This window comes from Gavia stellata, chromosome 3, assembly GCF_030936135.1.
Source record: "Gavia stellata isolate bGavSte3 chromosome 3, bGavSte3.hap2, whole genome shotgun sequence".
Taxonomy (NCBI): domain Eukaryota; kingdom Metazoa; phylum Chordata; class Aves; order Gaviiformes; family Gaviidae; genus Gavia; species Gavia stellata.
In genome coordinates this window covers 37,461,688-37,476,012 of record NC_082596.1, presented here as the reverse complement: position 1 = coordinate 37,476,012, position 14,325 = coordinate 37,461,688, and the positions used below count along the sequence as shown (strand labels likewise).

General features: G+C 40.2%; 1 protein-coding gene across 6 annotated transcripts in view; it reads left to right on the top strand.

Annotated features, from left to right (window-relative positions):
* Positions 1-5,719: 5,719 nt before the first annotated feature.
* SULF1 (sulfatase 1) overlaps positions 5,720-14,325 on the top strand; it is a 65,103-nt gene continuing 56,497 nt past the window's right edge. For all 6 annotated transcript variants that reach the window (XM_059815883.1, XM_059815881.1, XM_059815879.1 and 3 more), the window contains exons 1-2: positions 5,720-5,946; positions 11,598-11,837. In XM_059815883.1, coding sequence (XP_059671866.1) covers positions 5,775-5,946; positions 11,598-11,837 — 412 coding nt within the window. In that variant the 5' untranslated portion in view covers positions 5,720-5,774. The remainder of the gene's footprint in view (positions 5,947-11,597; positions 11,838-14,325) is intronic.

The window sequence follows — 14,325 nt, the reverse complement described above, 5'->3', positions numbered from 1 at the left end:
TCCCACAGGAAACTGACCTATAGATTTATGCAGTCGTGCCTGGTAGTCTGAGATTGCAGTGTTTGCCTTTTAAATACAAGATAGAAGTGTAAGATGTGAGAAGAGCACTAACATTACTAAAATTAAAACAGTCATCTGTCAACAGCTTTTTCCACTTAAGTGCTTCGCTGTATTAGTGAAATTGAGAGTTGTTATTGTTGTCATAGGGTGTTACATCCCCCTAGTCATCAAGGCAATACGATTAAAGGAGAGATTTAAGACTTCTGAACCGCTAGGTTGCTTTGGTGCAGATGAACGTGTCGCCTCCCTGACCTTTTATTATGTAATTTCAATCTGTCTGCACAATCTTCATGCAATTGCTAATGTCATGAAATTACTAATTTTGTTGGGTTTCTAACCGCACATCTGCCATGATTCAGACTATGGGAGACTTTGAGAGGTCCATCCACCCTTTGACATAAACATCAAAGATTCACAGAAGCTGTATGTGTGTGGCTGAGAAAACCCCTTTCACTCCCTTTCACCGTGGAGTTTCCATGTATGCAAAACGTTCGTGAGTACAGCAGCATTGCTAGGTGGACACATTTCACTTTAAAGCAAAGTACTGAAAATGGTAGGCGTAAACCTCTGAATCTGACCTTTGTAGGGGCAGTGGTGGGTGAAGCCACCTCCAGTTAACATGATGCCAATGACAGTGATTTCTGGCAACACAGGCAGACTGGCAGATTTTTGAAATGATGCTGAGCAGATGCCCACCAATGTGACCAACCTCCAAGGTCGTACTGGAAATTACAAAGCACTGTCAATGGTAGAATCCCTATTCTGCTTTTTATGAATGATGATCATTCTTCTTGTTGTCCTTTGCCTTTCTGCTTTCCTTATGGAGAGTCTGATTTTAAGGAAACAGAGAACACTGGGGTCATATTCCTGTAAAAAACATTCATCAAAGCTAAAACTGTCAAGCCAGGTCATAGGTAGAATACATAGAAGATAATGCTCCTCTGCTTGGGTTGAGGAAGGAAAGCTCATTTCCTTGTGATGATTGATATCTGACATTTTGTTTCTTTGAGAGATTTTATGCATTCATTTATCAGAGAAACCTGTAAGAAGAAGTTATCCAAGATGGTCTTTTGCATAAGGGAAATGAGGTAACTTATAACTTGCAATGACAAGGCCTTCTGCTTCTTTTCTGTGCTTTTGATATATTTTTGTGCAAGTTCCTAGCACTTGTCAGCAAATCTCAAAAACGTCTTAAGTAGCAAAAAGTTTGTGCACTATATTTTAGTTATATACAACTAATGTCAATTTTCGGAAGCAGGGAAATCTAAGCACAGAGAGATACTGAATAGCAATGAGGAACAAAACACTTAACCACAAAATTGCTACCGCTTTAGGAGTTTCTTGATTTAGGATCCTTGTGGTACCTTACATTCTCAATTCATTGGGAGCATTTATTGCTAGTATCAGGGGAACAGAAAACAGAATTCTGGTTCCCAAGCTCCACAATCACAGTCCACATTATTACTAGTATTATTACTATTACTGCTGTTTCCTTTATTGGCCAGAGTTGATCTATTTTTTGTTTCTAAGGAAAGGCCACTAGAACAGCAGGCCTTAACCTATGACTTTGGATGATGTGCAGTCCTCACGCTCATGCTCAAAAGAAAACACCAATGTTGTTGTGCAGAGAAGACAAAGTTGTTTGCCCTTCGTTACCACCTGGTCATGAATTACTGATGTGGGGCATTGCATAGCCCATGGTATTGGGGACAGACATACATCCAGTATTCTTACTCATTATCCCTGCATTTGATTTCAGATTTGCAAACAAGAAAGAAATCTGTTCATGTAAGCCAGATTCCGCATGCAAGGATATGTGGAAGCCACATTTGTAGAATATTAAATATGAAGTTAATACATCTTTAAAACTTATAATGGAGTATACTTGTAGCTACTCAGTGCCCTGTTTCATAAACAAAGTGTATGGTTCTGGACAGATTTTTATTGGCCAAACACAAAATGGCACTTGAAGTGAACATAGTAAAAAATGTGGACATGAAAACAAAGTGGATTTTCAAAGGGAAAATGCTATTTTCTAAAAACTGACTGTCTTTTGCTGTGTTCCAAATTAAGCACTTTCAGCCAATGCACTGAAAAATCTCTAAAACTTCTTGGCCAAAATGAATATAAAATCTACAAATAGTTTCAAAAGTACTATTCTACCTTTTGCTTTTCTTCCTAGTAACTGAAAGATATTCTTTTAAGAGACCTAGAAATGAAGTCTTCCTAGTTTTTCTGCCCCATCACATGAAGTGGCACTGTGGCCCTTCTTTGCAGTGCCCTGCCAGTGTAATTCCAGTTTCACGGGTAAATAATTCTCCATGCCAACGAGTCCTTCAACTGCCTGTTATAATACTAGCAACATAGAACCAACTAAAAAGATCCATGTTTTCAAATTTTATCCCATGAAAGGTGAGTACAAAATATAAATTTGTCCTCCTCTGAAAAATAAAAAGAATGACTGAAAGAAAAAATTACATCCTGATGGGAGAAAAGCATTTCTTTGGATTTCTCTGGTTTCATTTATGTACTGACTACCTTTCAGTTGTCATGGGTATGTTCTATGGGAAAAACATCATTTAAATTTTCCAAATAGCATATACAGAAGTTAGGATCAGCACTTGTTTACTTGGCTAAAGAAAAGCATTTTATAGTACTGTCTTGATTTCTTAATGCTGCAGAAAAAAATTTAAGTTTACTTCCCCATATGAATTTGAAAAGGTCCCTTTTAGAATTTCTCCTATTTTCGTCTATTTCTCAAGACAAATTACAGTGTCTGCAGGGGCATTTGTAGACTACTAGCCAGTATCCAACACAAACATTGCAGCCTTGTCTTCCCTATCAAGCCTGTATTTCAACAGTTTTCTTTACTTCATTTCCTTTCAGAACTGGGAAACAGGCTGTAAGAGGACAAGTTGTCAAAGATCACGTTTTAGTCAAGATTTGTCTTATGCAAAACTGAAATAATTATGAACAACAAAAGGTGGCATTATTGTGCTCTTGTGCAAGAACCATTCAATGAAACTTGGATAATTAATTTTATACATGTGTATCGGTCCTGATATTTTTCTTTATGCACCAAGGGTAAAAAAATAGAGTTGGAAAAGAAATCTTCATGCTCTTTTTCCTAGAAAAGACTTGCCTAACGTGGCCCTAACTTGCTAAAGCAAAAGGATTTTTTAAAACTAACTAATATAGCCCAAAGAGGGTGAAATGAAGAATACTTGTTAATGTTCATTTGGATTAGTGTAAATTTTATTAACACTGAGGTGTAATTGTCAGGAACTTGCAGTTTCATACTCTAGGGGTTTATTCAAACACGTTGGTGCCAATGTTTGCTCAGTGCAGTCAGGATGACTGCGCTTTCTGGGTCAACATTGTCTGAAAAGTTTGCTGTAAGGTACAACTGAGGTAAGAAACTAAACATTGAGTCTCACTTCACGTAGCCTTTCGTGCTTTGTGAGGTGAGTCAGTTTTGCTATTTAAAGATCAGACATTTAGAGAAATTGTATTTCTGCTTTTGCACCAAGAGCATGTGGTGTCTGGTGTCTGTCAGAAGAAGGCTGACTTCTCCGGTAACCCCATTCTTTGGGGCTTTTGTCAGCTTTTATATGACTTAGAACAAATACATGGAAATGGAAGTATTTTTAAAAGTCAGTCCAGACTAATTACAGACTTCCAGTCTACTTATCTGAATGTTGTGTCATCACCGAAATGGTGTTTAACGTTAAATGCCGATCCCCTGAATTGGCTTTGCAGTGCTCTAATGTTAGTCAGAGGCTGGACTGTTTGTTGGTGCAGAGACAATGAAAGACAGGATTTCTCTGCAACAGACACTTGGATTTTCCTTTTAAAGACGTTCACACTCTTCTGGTGTAATTACAGCCTGCCAGAGTGAGGAGCATGAAACTGTTTAGCTTGCGAAGCTTAAAATAAAAGGTGTATGTGAAAACAAGAACACGATCCTTTTTCTAACAGTCCAGCACCAAGTCCCATCCCCTCCCTCTCCTGGGGCTTCTTCCCCCCAAATTTAGAGCACCTTCCTGTTAATGCATTTTAGGTGAGTGGTGGGGCCCTTTTTGTCTTCTGTGTTGCTTCCATTAAATTATTTCTGTTTATTAATCTGTATGTAGTTAGTGTTGCATGTCTGAATATGAAGTCTCGGGTGTGGGTGCACAGATCTCCTCGTGAATTATGCTCCAGTCTAGTTATATAATGTGCACCCCAGTTCCCATGCAGGCTTCCGCTTGGGCAGACTTCTTGAAAGTTCTTGGGCTTGGGTGGTTTTTATGGGGGTTTTTTGTTGACCGTTGTCACCGTGCTTTATCCATAGTCCCAAAATAAAAACAGAAGGAATGTATGTGGCAGGTCAATACCCTGAAGGGAGCAGGCATGACTCCGCGGTTTCTTTCCCACCCCCTTCCTTTTTGCCCCCAGATATCCCCTCCTTTCCCTTGTGTAACAGGACAGTTTTGCAGAGCTTCTGTCAGTAATGCCAAAAATGTTAAAGTGTAAGTGGCTACCCATTCCTCCCAGGCCAATCAGTCATTTTCAGTCGCAGGTTTAAATCTGCTGCAGCAAAGCCAAGCCTCTGTGCTTGCATCAGGTCTTACAAAAGCAAGGCTGTTTGACTGACAGGCACGGAGAGGGGGTTCTGATAACATACTGAGCCGAGTCTGGAAGCAGAGTATCGAGGACAAGGCTGTGCCAGAGGTACTGTGCATTATGGATGAGGCACTCAGGTCCACCGTTGATTGATTGAGGGACAGTTAACGTTCTTTCACAATGCTGGGTAAGATCATCTGGACTGTCACTTAATATGAGCTTTCTTGTCAGTGGGAAGATGACTTTTCACATAGTGATCCAATGCAGATTGCAAATGAAAGCCATGCTTTCCCCTCTGCTTCGTAAGGGTTTAGTCGCTCATGCAGGTGAGTTAACCTAAAATAGCTTTATCGCTTGCCAGGTGCCATACGCTGGAATTAACTCTTACTCTCAGAATCTCAGGCTGACTATAACTGTTGGAAAAGCACCTGCATTTGATGACATAATATATATGTCCTTTATCTCTAGCAGCCAAGGTGCCATCTAACTGCTGCGTAGGTATGGTATTAAATTAAGGAGGTGAGCTGAGGGGAATGCAAATTTTTTCTACTCTTTTCTTTCAGGGCAGAGAAAGAAGCTGTAACGAACAGTTCTGGAGACTTTGAAGCACAGCCACAGTGCTGAGGTCTTTGACTGACAAGGCTTCTGCTTTATTCTACTTACAGGGCTCCTCCTACAGATGTTTTGAACACGTCTGCATCCCAGCAATTTTTTACTGCACCCAGGTACTGAATGTAAGGAACAAGCTGCATAAAAAGAAGCGTGGGGTGTACGAGAAGGAGCACTGTGAGGAGTATACCAGAAGTATGTCTGTACAGAATGCAGGCAGTGGCATGACTTCAAGCAAAAATTATTTGAGAAAGTGTAGTTGCAGAATGACCGAGTTTGTTCTTAGAAAATGACAGAATAGAGCCCTTATTCAACAATATGGCTTATAATCATGTTAAATAGGATGTGTCAGGCTTTAAACCCCTAAGTGTCATCCTTTCACTGTGTGACTGGGAGTTTATTTACTGCTTGAACAGAATTTCTTTTCCTCCCTACAGGTCTCGAAAACTAGAGCTCAGGCACTTCTGGATCAGTCTTTTCATTGAAATACTGGAAATACTATGAAGTCTTCTTGGTTTGCACTCATCTTGGCAGTGCTCAGTACTGAATTGCTAACAAGTCACTGTTCCACCGTCAAGTCCCCGAGGTTCAGAGGACGTGTGCAGCAGGAACGAAAAAATATCAGACCAAATATCATCCTTGTACTCACAGATGATCAAGATGTGGAGCTAGGTGAGAAATAATTGTTATTTGCTACTTGATTTCATCACATGTCTTTCAGTAATTTCTGCCAAGCAGAAAGTACTTTAAATTCAGAGAAGGTACTGGTCCTGGAACAATATCAGAATGTGGGACAAGTTTGGAAAATGAGTTAACAAATATTATTTAATAGCATTCATCACATTTAATTACAGACTTTAGGAAACATATGCTTATCAAAATCTACCATGGAAGACTTTAATCACCACCATAAAAGTATTTAATAATACATGCAAGGACATACAGGTAAAAAACTTGCATCAAAAGCCCTTTTTCACTTTGTGACTTTCTGTAGCATTTAAAAATTTGAGCCTTATGAGGTTAACCTTTCCCTCAGTGCTGTATATGTGAGTATCTATATTCTCCATATATTTGTCACATGCATGTATGTCATCTGACATGTTTATGCACACAGACAAACTAGTCTGGTTTCAGGACATAAGCTTAATATTTCTACAAATTATTAAAGTGTTTAAAATCCATCTGCTTTAAAACTATGCTATATGTATAAAAATAAGATAGTTTTGCTTTCACAAGTATACTAAATATCTGAGCACAACCTGGACATACCAGCCAGAAGTGATTTTCACATATTTTTCTTAAGGTGGAAAAAGTTAAAACACTTGGATGATGTTCCAGGAGGCCTTTGAATGTTTTCCATTAAGTAAGTTAGAAAGATATTAATGGTAGTTATGCATATAACTGATTTTTGGTTCACTGCCCAAAGTGAAAAATCAAGGCGAGAAAGAGGATCATTTTAGGTTACCCCCAAGCAAATAGTTTAGTTTTGGGGGTGGGAGGTAAGATCAAAAAGGTGAAAAAATGGCAAATCAATTTGAGATGAAATGTTGCATTCTTAGTGTTTTTTAATGAAAGACATGTTTTTAATAAAAGTATAGTGAATTTCTAAACAAAATGCCATATGACATTGAAAAATCAAAATGCTTCATTCCAGAAAATTTATAACAAAATAGTTCATTTGTTCTAAAATCACATACTTTAGGCCGGAAAGTTGTAGGCAAAAAGTGGTCTAGATCTAAAAGCAATTCTCTAGTTGCTAGCATTTTTGTATTTGTCATGATGCAATAATAATTTACACAGCCCTTCAGGGCTGTGAGAACATAATTAATAAACTGTATTTTGTGACTGAGAGTTAGTGCTTTTATGTAGCAGAGCTCCAAGACCGGGTCTTTAGATCTGAGCACATCTTATCTTTTTTATTTCTCACTCTTTCAAATGTCTGCTCTGTCTAGCCATGCTGCATAATGAATGGCTGTTTCCAGGTCTATTTTTGGCCCAGAATACCGCTATTACAATAGGAATGCATTTCTTCTTGATAGAGTCGTTCTGAAAATTTCGTTAAAAGGGTCAAGTCACGTCTTCCTTTTTGTGGTCCGAAAGAGCCTACTTTCTCCAGGGCACTGGGGAAGGTAGGTCAGCAGACACATGTCTGTGAACGTAACCGACTTGCTGTCTTCAATCTTGCAAGAGGGTTTGCAAGTGGTGAAAGAGCAGGAAGGATGTGGCAATCCACTTTGTTCATATTGTGGAGCTCCTCTCTTTGAAAGCTGCTCTGGATGTTCGCAGGGCGCTCTGGCTCCTATTAGCAAGCAGTTGAGCAATAGCCTGGATGTGCATGCATTCCCACTGCACTGAATGAAGACACAGGTTTCCCTTTCTCATAGACCATTTCACAGGAAACAGGATTCAGCCCCAAGACTTACTGTACTGCATTATTCGCACTTCTACTAATAAATCATTCTGCTTATCTGAAAAGTAAAGCCATACTGTTTTCCATGTGTGAATTATCCCCTCGCCCTTCAGCGATTCCTGAGAAAAAAGTTTCCCAAAGGTCAATGGGAAGTAACACTTTCTGCCACAAACAGAAAAAGCTTAGGCATTGCTGTTCAAAAATCGCAAGACTGAAAGTCTCTCAATATGGATTATTTGCTATTCTATTCCCAGCACAAACATTTCTAGAAGCTCTTCTAAATGAACGCTTGAACATAAAAGCATATAAGGTACATTATAGACTTCAGTCAGGAAGAATTTGTCTCCAGAGCATGCATAAGTGTTGAACCAAAATATTCAGCTGCCTGAGTGCAAATGATATACAGGGGAGTAATCCAAAGTAAAATTTGCAGGAGGCAGAGAGCTTGCATTTAGTTAGTGCTCAAAGCATAGCAGTATGCACATCTTCTTATTGATCTGCACCATCCCTCTGAGTTTTGCATTCTGAATGCAAAGTAGTTCAGCAGAGCTGCTGTCTCATTCAACTTATCAGATAAACCCCACAAATTGCTCCACAACTCCAGTTAGTTCCTATCTATGCTGGAAGGAATGTGGCACAGAGAAAGGATATCACTGATGAGCTGGTGGCTGGCAACTTAAGTGGTATAAAGCAGCCTGGCCCACAGCTCTTGAAGAAACTCAGCAAATACTTGGGCCCAGAAGGTAGGAAATGACTGGTTAAATTGTGCCTCTGTGCCCTTTCTTTCCCCCACCAAGATCCTGAGGGTAGAGAAATAACTGCACAGCACTGAGGCAAATGGGCATCTTGCTCAAGGCAAAGCAGCAGTTCCCAGAACACAGGACTGCCCAGAACTACTGCCCCCCTACAGACAAGGTACTACTGCTCTTCAGGGCAGTGCCCCCAGCTCCCACTGGGGTCAGGTCTGTACTCTGGTCAGGCATTAGTACAGGTATTTCCAACTTTTTACACACTCTTTAGTCTCCTCCCCTGTCCTCCAGATTCTCTATCACTTGCACACATCAATACCTCAAACCATGACCCCCCAATCATTCTGATAATCCTCACTGTGAATAATATCTTGCATAATGTCAGAAAGGAGTCAAAACTAATGAATACGTTGGTAGTTCGAGTGTTTCTAGAAGCCCTTTGAGATGTTCGAGAAGTGGGAAAAAAAGAGGGAGAAATCCATCTGAGACAATTGCTTTTTTCTGTACCCTTGTTCACAGCCTAATGCATGACCCAGTGAAATCCATATAAACCATCCACTGAGTACTGCTGTGGGTGAAGAGATCACAGCATCATCTAGATACATCATATCAGGCATAATCTGCCTGGTTTGCTTTCCATCTTCACTAGAACTTTCAAAGCATTTAACAACACAAGCTGAAAAAATGGGAACATGTGCTGAGATCTGAGAAAGTCCATCACCTTCCTGGGGCCTTGTATATAACCCAAACAAAGGCAAGGTGGCTCTAGCCATCCCTTTGTAGAGATGTCCACCTGTGTTACACCTGGGTGAAAATCCGTAGCAACTTTCAGACTTGTTATGAAACCTTGGTTACCAAATACATTTCTTGATATATGAGAATAGACTGAGAGGTGACACTGAATTTCTTGCCTGACAAAACTTGCTAACTTCTGTGTCCAAAGTGGCTGTTCCCGGTTATCTGGTTCCCCTCAGGTGCTCCCCAACCGGTCATGTAGAGCGCGAGTATCCTGCTGTCAGACAGCGCCTGAGTATGTGTGCCCTGAAGACTGTGGGCCAGATGGTAAAGAGCACAAGCTGTGAGGAGAGCTATAGACAGCAAAGGATTATAACTTATATCAGCAAGTTTTATCTCCTACTTATGTTTTGTTTTCCAAATGAGGAAGTCTCACCTGCTTTGAAGTGCCTATTCCAGAATTTCCAGAGGGGCTAAATCTATTATCAGTGTCAGTAAGTGCATACCTGGAGGAAAAACTTACTCATAAACAGCAGGTTTGCAAGAGCAGAGGGCTGACCAAGCAGAGGAATGAGGAAGCGCTCTAACAGCTGCTCATTTATAATGCATAGAGGCATGAAAGTGCACATCAGTTCTGCTGCTGTTACGGTGCATTAGTGTACCTGAACAGAGCACTTTCCATCTGAGGACCTACAAGCACTTTACAGCTGAGCTCTCCATAAAAAACGGTGACATGTCAAAAATGGGAGAGCTACGGCAAAACCAAACCAAAACAAAACAAAAAAGAAAAAGCCAGCCTGGAGTCTGAGATAAAGACATGTAGAGTGAGGATGATCCCTCATTTGACTTTTACTCAACAGCTCAGTGAAATGCTCCCACTCATACAAATGGAGACCTTTTGTGTTCGGGGACCTCTCAGTTACTCTCCTACTTCTCTGTATCTCTAAACACATGGGTTTTGTCTGTATTGAGTTCAGGAAAGCATGAATGCAGATACTCTGCATTTAGAAAACGGGAGGTGTGAAAGAGGAAGGGTCCAAAATGCTGGTGACTTACATGCAAGGTATTAAACGTATCCTTAAAGACACAGACATTGGCAGTGCACCATGACATGCAGAAGAGCTAACTGCCTCTTCCTTTTTTTAATCAAACAATTTTGATGAAAAAGATTTCATAGTCAGCAATGACTCCTTAGCCTCAAAACAAAATAGAGCATGCTTAACTTCAGCTGGCAAAACCATTTGTAAGATTTTACTGCTTACACCTAAAGGTGAGCCTCCTTGGCAGTTTTGGGGTTTTACAGACAGGTCTTTCATGTTTAAAAATTTTTTTTTTTAATTTGGTTTTCAAATGGCCCAAACAAAACCACCAAGAAAAACTCCTATTGTATCAGTGGAATCAGTGAATTTAAATTTAAGCCCACTGCTGTCAACTGTGCAAAATTAATTGTAAAAACAAATGAAAAAAAAAGAAACTAGAATTCCGGAAACCTCTTTTTACCATAAAAATTGTGCAAGTATTACAATTCACAAACTTATTTCCTGGACACATACTGCCATATTCACAGTTCACCCTCACCCTTCAATCTCTGCTCTGTTGGATAACAGAAAGAGCAAAGTTTGACAGCTGTCAGCAAATACTGACAGACTCTATCAGGAGCTGCTCAGTCTTTCTGCAGTCTGAAATCTGCAAGCCCTGCCTGTCTCACCTTGTTGTTCATGAAGATGTTTTGAAGGATGCAAAAAATGTCTTTGTTCTTTAAACTGGATCGATACAGTTTCTTGAGAAAGGTGCTGAATTTGGCCAATATTTTTTGCATACAGATTCATCCCCAAAAGCTGAGTTTGAGCATAGGGCTTCAGTATCAGAGCGAGACATGCTGATCCTGTGTCCAGAGAAACTTTCCTCTAGAAAAATTGTTACTGAACTGTTTCTCTCTTCTCTCCTATCTCTCGCTCCCTCCCTTACCTTCTTCCTCTCTCTCATTCTCTCTCTGATTATCTGATAAAATGGAAGGAATTGTAACACATTATTGGTAATATCAGAATTTTACATATTTTACTGGCACATTGACTAGTGATGTAGTCTGTGTAACATACTGTTTTCCTACAGCAGTGTTTGAAGAACTATTGATGTACAAATTTTATACAGCTCTAAAGCTTTAACATTGTATTTCTAGATTAGTCTGTATTTTAATTTTGTTTTGAAGCCTAAGAAAAATGTATTTCTGGAATCCTGAAAAATATTTTTGGTGTTATAATAAAAATCTTATCTTTTCTCCTAAAATTACATAAGCTATGGAGTAATACAGACTGATGTCCAAAGGCAAGCTAATCACTGATACTTTACTTGTAATGGCCTAGTAGCAGCCAATATTTTCTAACTATTTTTTTCAGCACAGTGATGATGATTAGTACCTCTTATTGCAGGGTCCTTACAAGTGATGAATAAAACCAGAAGGATTATGGAGAATGGAGGGGCTTCTTTTATCAATGCATTTGTAACCACCCCGATGTGCTGCCCATCGCGTTCCTCCATGCTGACTGGGAAATATGTGCACAACCACAACATATACACCAACAACGAAAACTGCTCTTCTCCCTCATGGCAGGCTACTCATGAGCCACGTACCTTCGCCGTGTATCTCAATAACACTGGGTATAGAACAGGTAAGAGACAAGTCAACAGTAGTTCTTTGTTTAAAGGGAAGATGACAGATATTCAGCAATGGGTCTTGAATCACTGCCTAAGATGAAGCGACTGTTGTCCCAAATTGGGTTTACAGAGCAGGGGTTTAGTGTTATGGAGAGGGAGGGTAGTACTGCCTGCTGGTCCAGATCCACAGCTAATGGCCATGTAAAGAAACTCACTTGTAATGGAACAGCATATTTTCACGTTTGGATGTCCCAGGTGGGAAATAAGCTCTTGGGCAGTTACACCTAGTGTGAAAGAGGTGCATTTTAGTGGCATTGTGGGTCTGAACTGGCAGTTCCAGCCGTGATTATGGTCAGTATTATGGCCTGCTTGTGGACAGCTGCTAACAGTTATGGAAGAAGATGTCAGGGCCAGGCTGGGGACTGGTGCCAAAGACCTCACAGGAGCAAAGTGCCTGTCATGGGAGTGAAACAAGGTGAATGGTATAATTGAAACTTTGGCATGGTGCAATATTTCATTTGCATTTTCTGAAAAGGAATAGAAACATGCCTTTAAGAAGGATTGTTCTGCTGTGCACCAATACGATTTGATAGTTTTCTTGTAAATTCCTAGTGGTTTTCCGTAGTCAGGAGATCCCTTTCCTGTCTACAAAGAACTCTTCTTATTCCTCTCGTCTGTGCTTCAGCTTGATGTAAAACCTGATTCATTTCTGCGTCACCTATCCCTTAAGATTCAATCTGTAGACATGTTAGGCTCCAGCCTGACTTCCCCTTCACAAAGTACAGGAGTTGTGCGAGGTCATCAGGGTGCAATTTGTCCAGAAGCATCGTTCGACTACAAAGACTCCCCTTTACAGGGCGAACGAGGCACAGGTCTCAGTGCCAACTGCGTTCCTTACAATGTAATTGGCAGCAAAGAAATTTGTCTCTATCAGCAGCTTAGGCACAAGAACAGATTGCTTTCAAAACATATAGCAGGTGAATGTCTCCATGCTGTCTGCTTGTCCTAATTCTCTTAATGCTGCTATATCCAATGCCTTAGATTTATCTGCCTGTTTGCCATCTTTTCTTCACCGCACAGACAGCTCACTCTTTTTTCTTCTGTCTCTCTGTATCTGTAGTTCTGGAGAGCTTCTGCATCCTTTTTAAAAAGCAAAAACAGACAAATATTTAACTTCTTTGGACCTGGTGCTGGCTCTCAACATGCACTGAATAGTACTTCAGTCTCCATTAAGCTGGTTTCAGTTGAAGTTGCTATCTGAGTACAGTGCTGCTAAACCTGAGTAAGGGTCAGTATCAAGGCTTTGGAGGAGAAAAAGAAGGGAGAGAGAACTGACAATCACTGTTAGAAAAGGTGCTGAATTTGCCCTAAAATACAAGCTTTGTCTCATGGCTTATGTTTCAGAAATCCTTTCTGCTTGATCTATGGCTGCTTGATGTCAGACCTGGCTTTCCTGTTCTTAAAAAATTTAGTATCTTATTGATTTGTAGTCTAATACTTGCACAACTAAATTCTCCATACGTAACTGGATAGCTCTGTCACTAGCCCTCTCTGCCCTTCTGGGGGTAAACACTCTGCTTTGGGTGTATCTGTCTTCTGCACTGCCTTGTATTATGAAGGCATGTGGAGATATCTACTAAATGCAGACTTGGCCCTGTTAAATGGAAAGGAGAAAGGGGTCAAAAGAAAAGGAAAAGGAAAAAAATCCCTTTCCAAAGGCAGGCAGAGAGAACATCAGTCCTAAAACTGTCAGGGTAGGTGAGTTTTAACAAGGGGCAGGAAGGAGAAAAAGGAAATGGAAGCAGATGAAAATACTTGTATGAAATGCCAATTCTGACCAAGGTACATTGTTTAACCCTATAATAATATGGCCCCAAAGAATTTATCCATTTACTCCTTGTAAGATGAGCCTACCTTCTAATTACCCCACAATTATTTTTTGAAGTGGCAGCTTATTTAACAGCAGATCTTATAATACATTTTTCAAGGACAGTGTTGCCTCATTAAAAAGTCATCAAAAGTCCACTAACCAACTAATAATCTACAGTTCACAGCTAGAAAGTTTAGTAAAATTGTAATGACTCAAGAATACCTGGGAGTCAAGAATAATTGGGAGTGAAAAAGAGGGAACTGGGGAGAGAGAGTGGCTACATGGCACATAGACTAGTCGTGACTCTGTGCTGATATTGCAGACACTGTGGGTATTTACCCTGTGCATTTCTACATGTTTTGAGAGGAAATCAGTATCCTCCTCAATGGGAAACTGAGGCAGAGAAAGAGAAGTGAGTGACCCAAAGCCACTCACAGTTTGGTGACAGTCCTGATAAGGCACTGGTCCAGAGAGCCTCAGTCCAGATGAGACAATGTGTAATACCGCTAACCTGGTTCTCTGTTTGAAATGATGAGGATTTCGCTGTCACTTTTTGCATATGATCAAATTATTATATATGTTGGTGGAAATAAAGGGGTGGGGGAGCGTTTATATAATGTCCTTACTTCTGT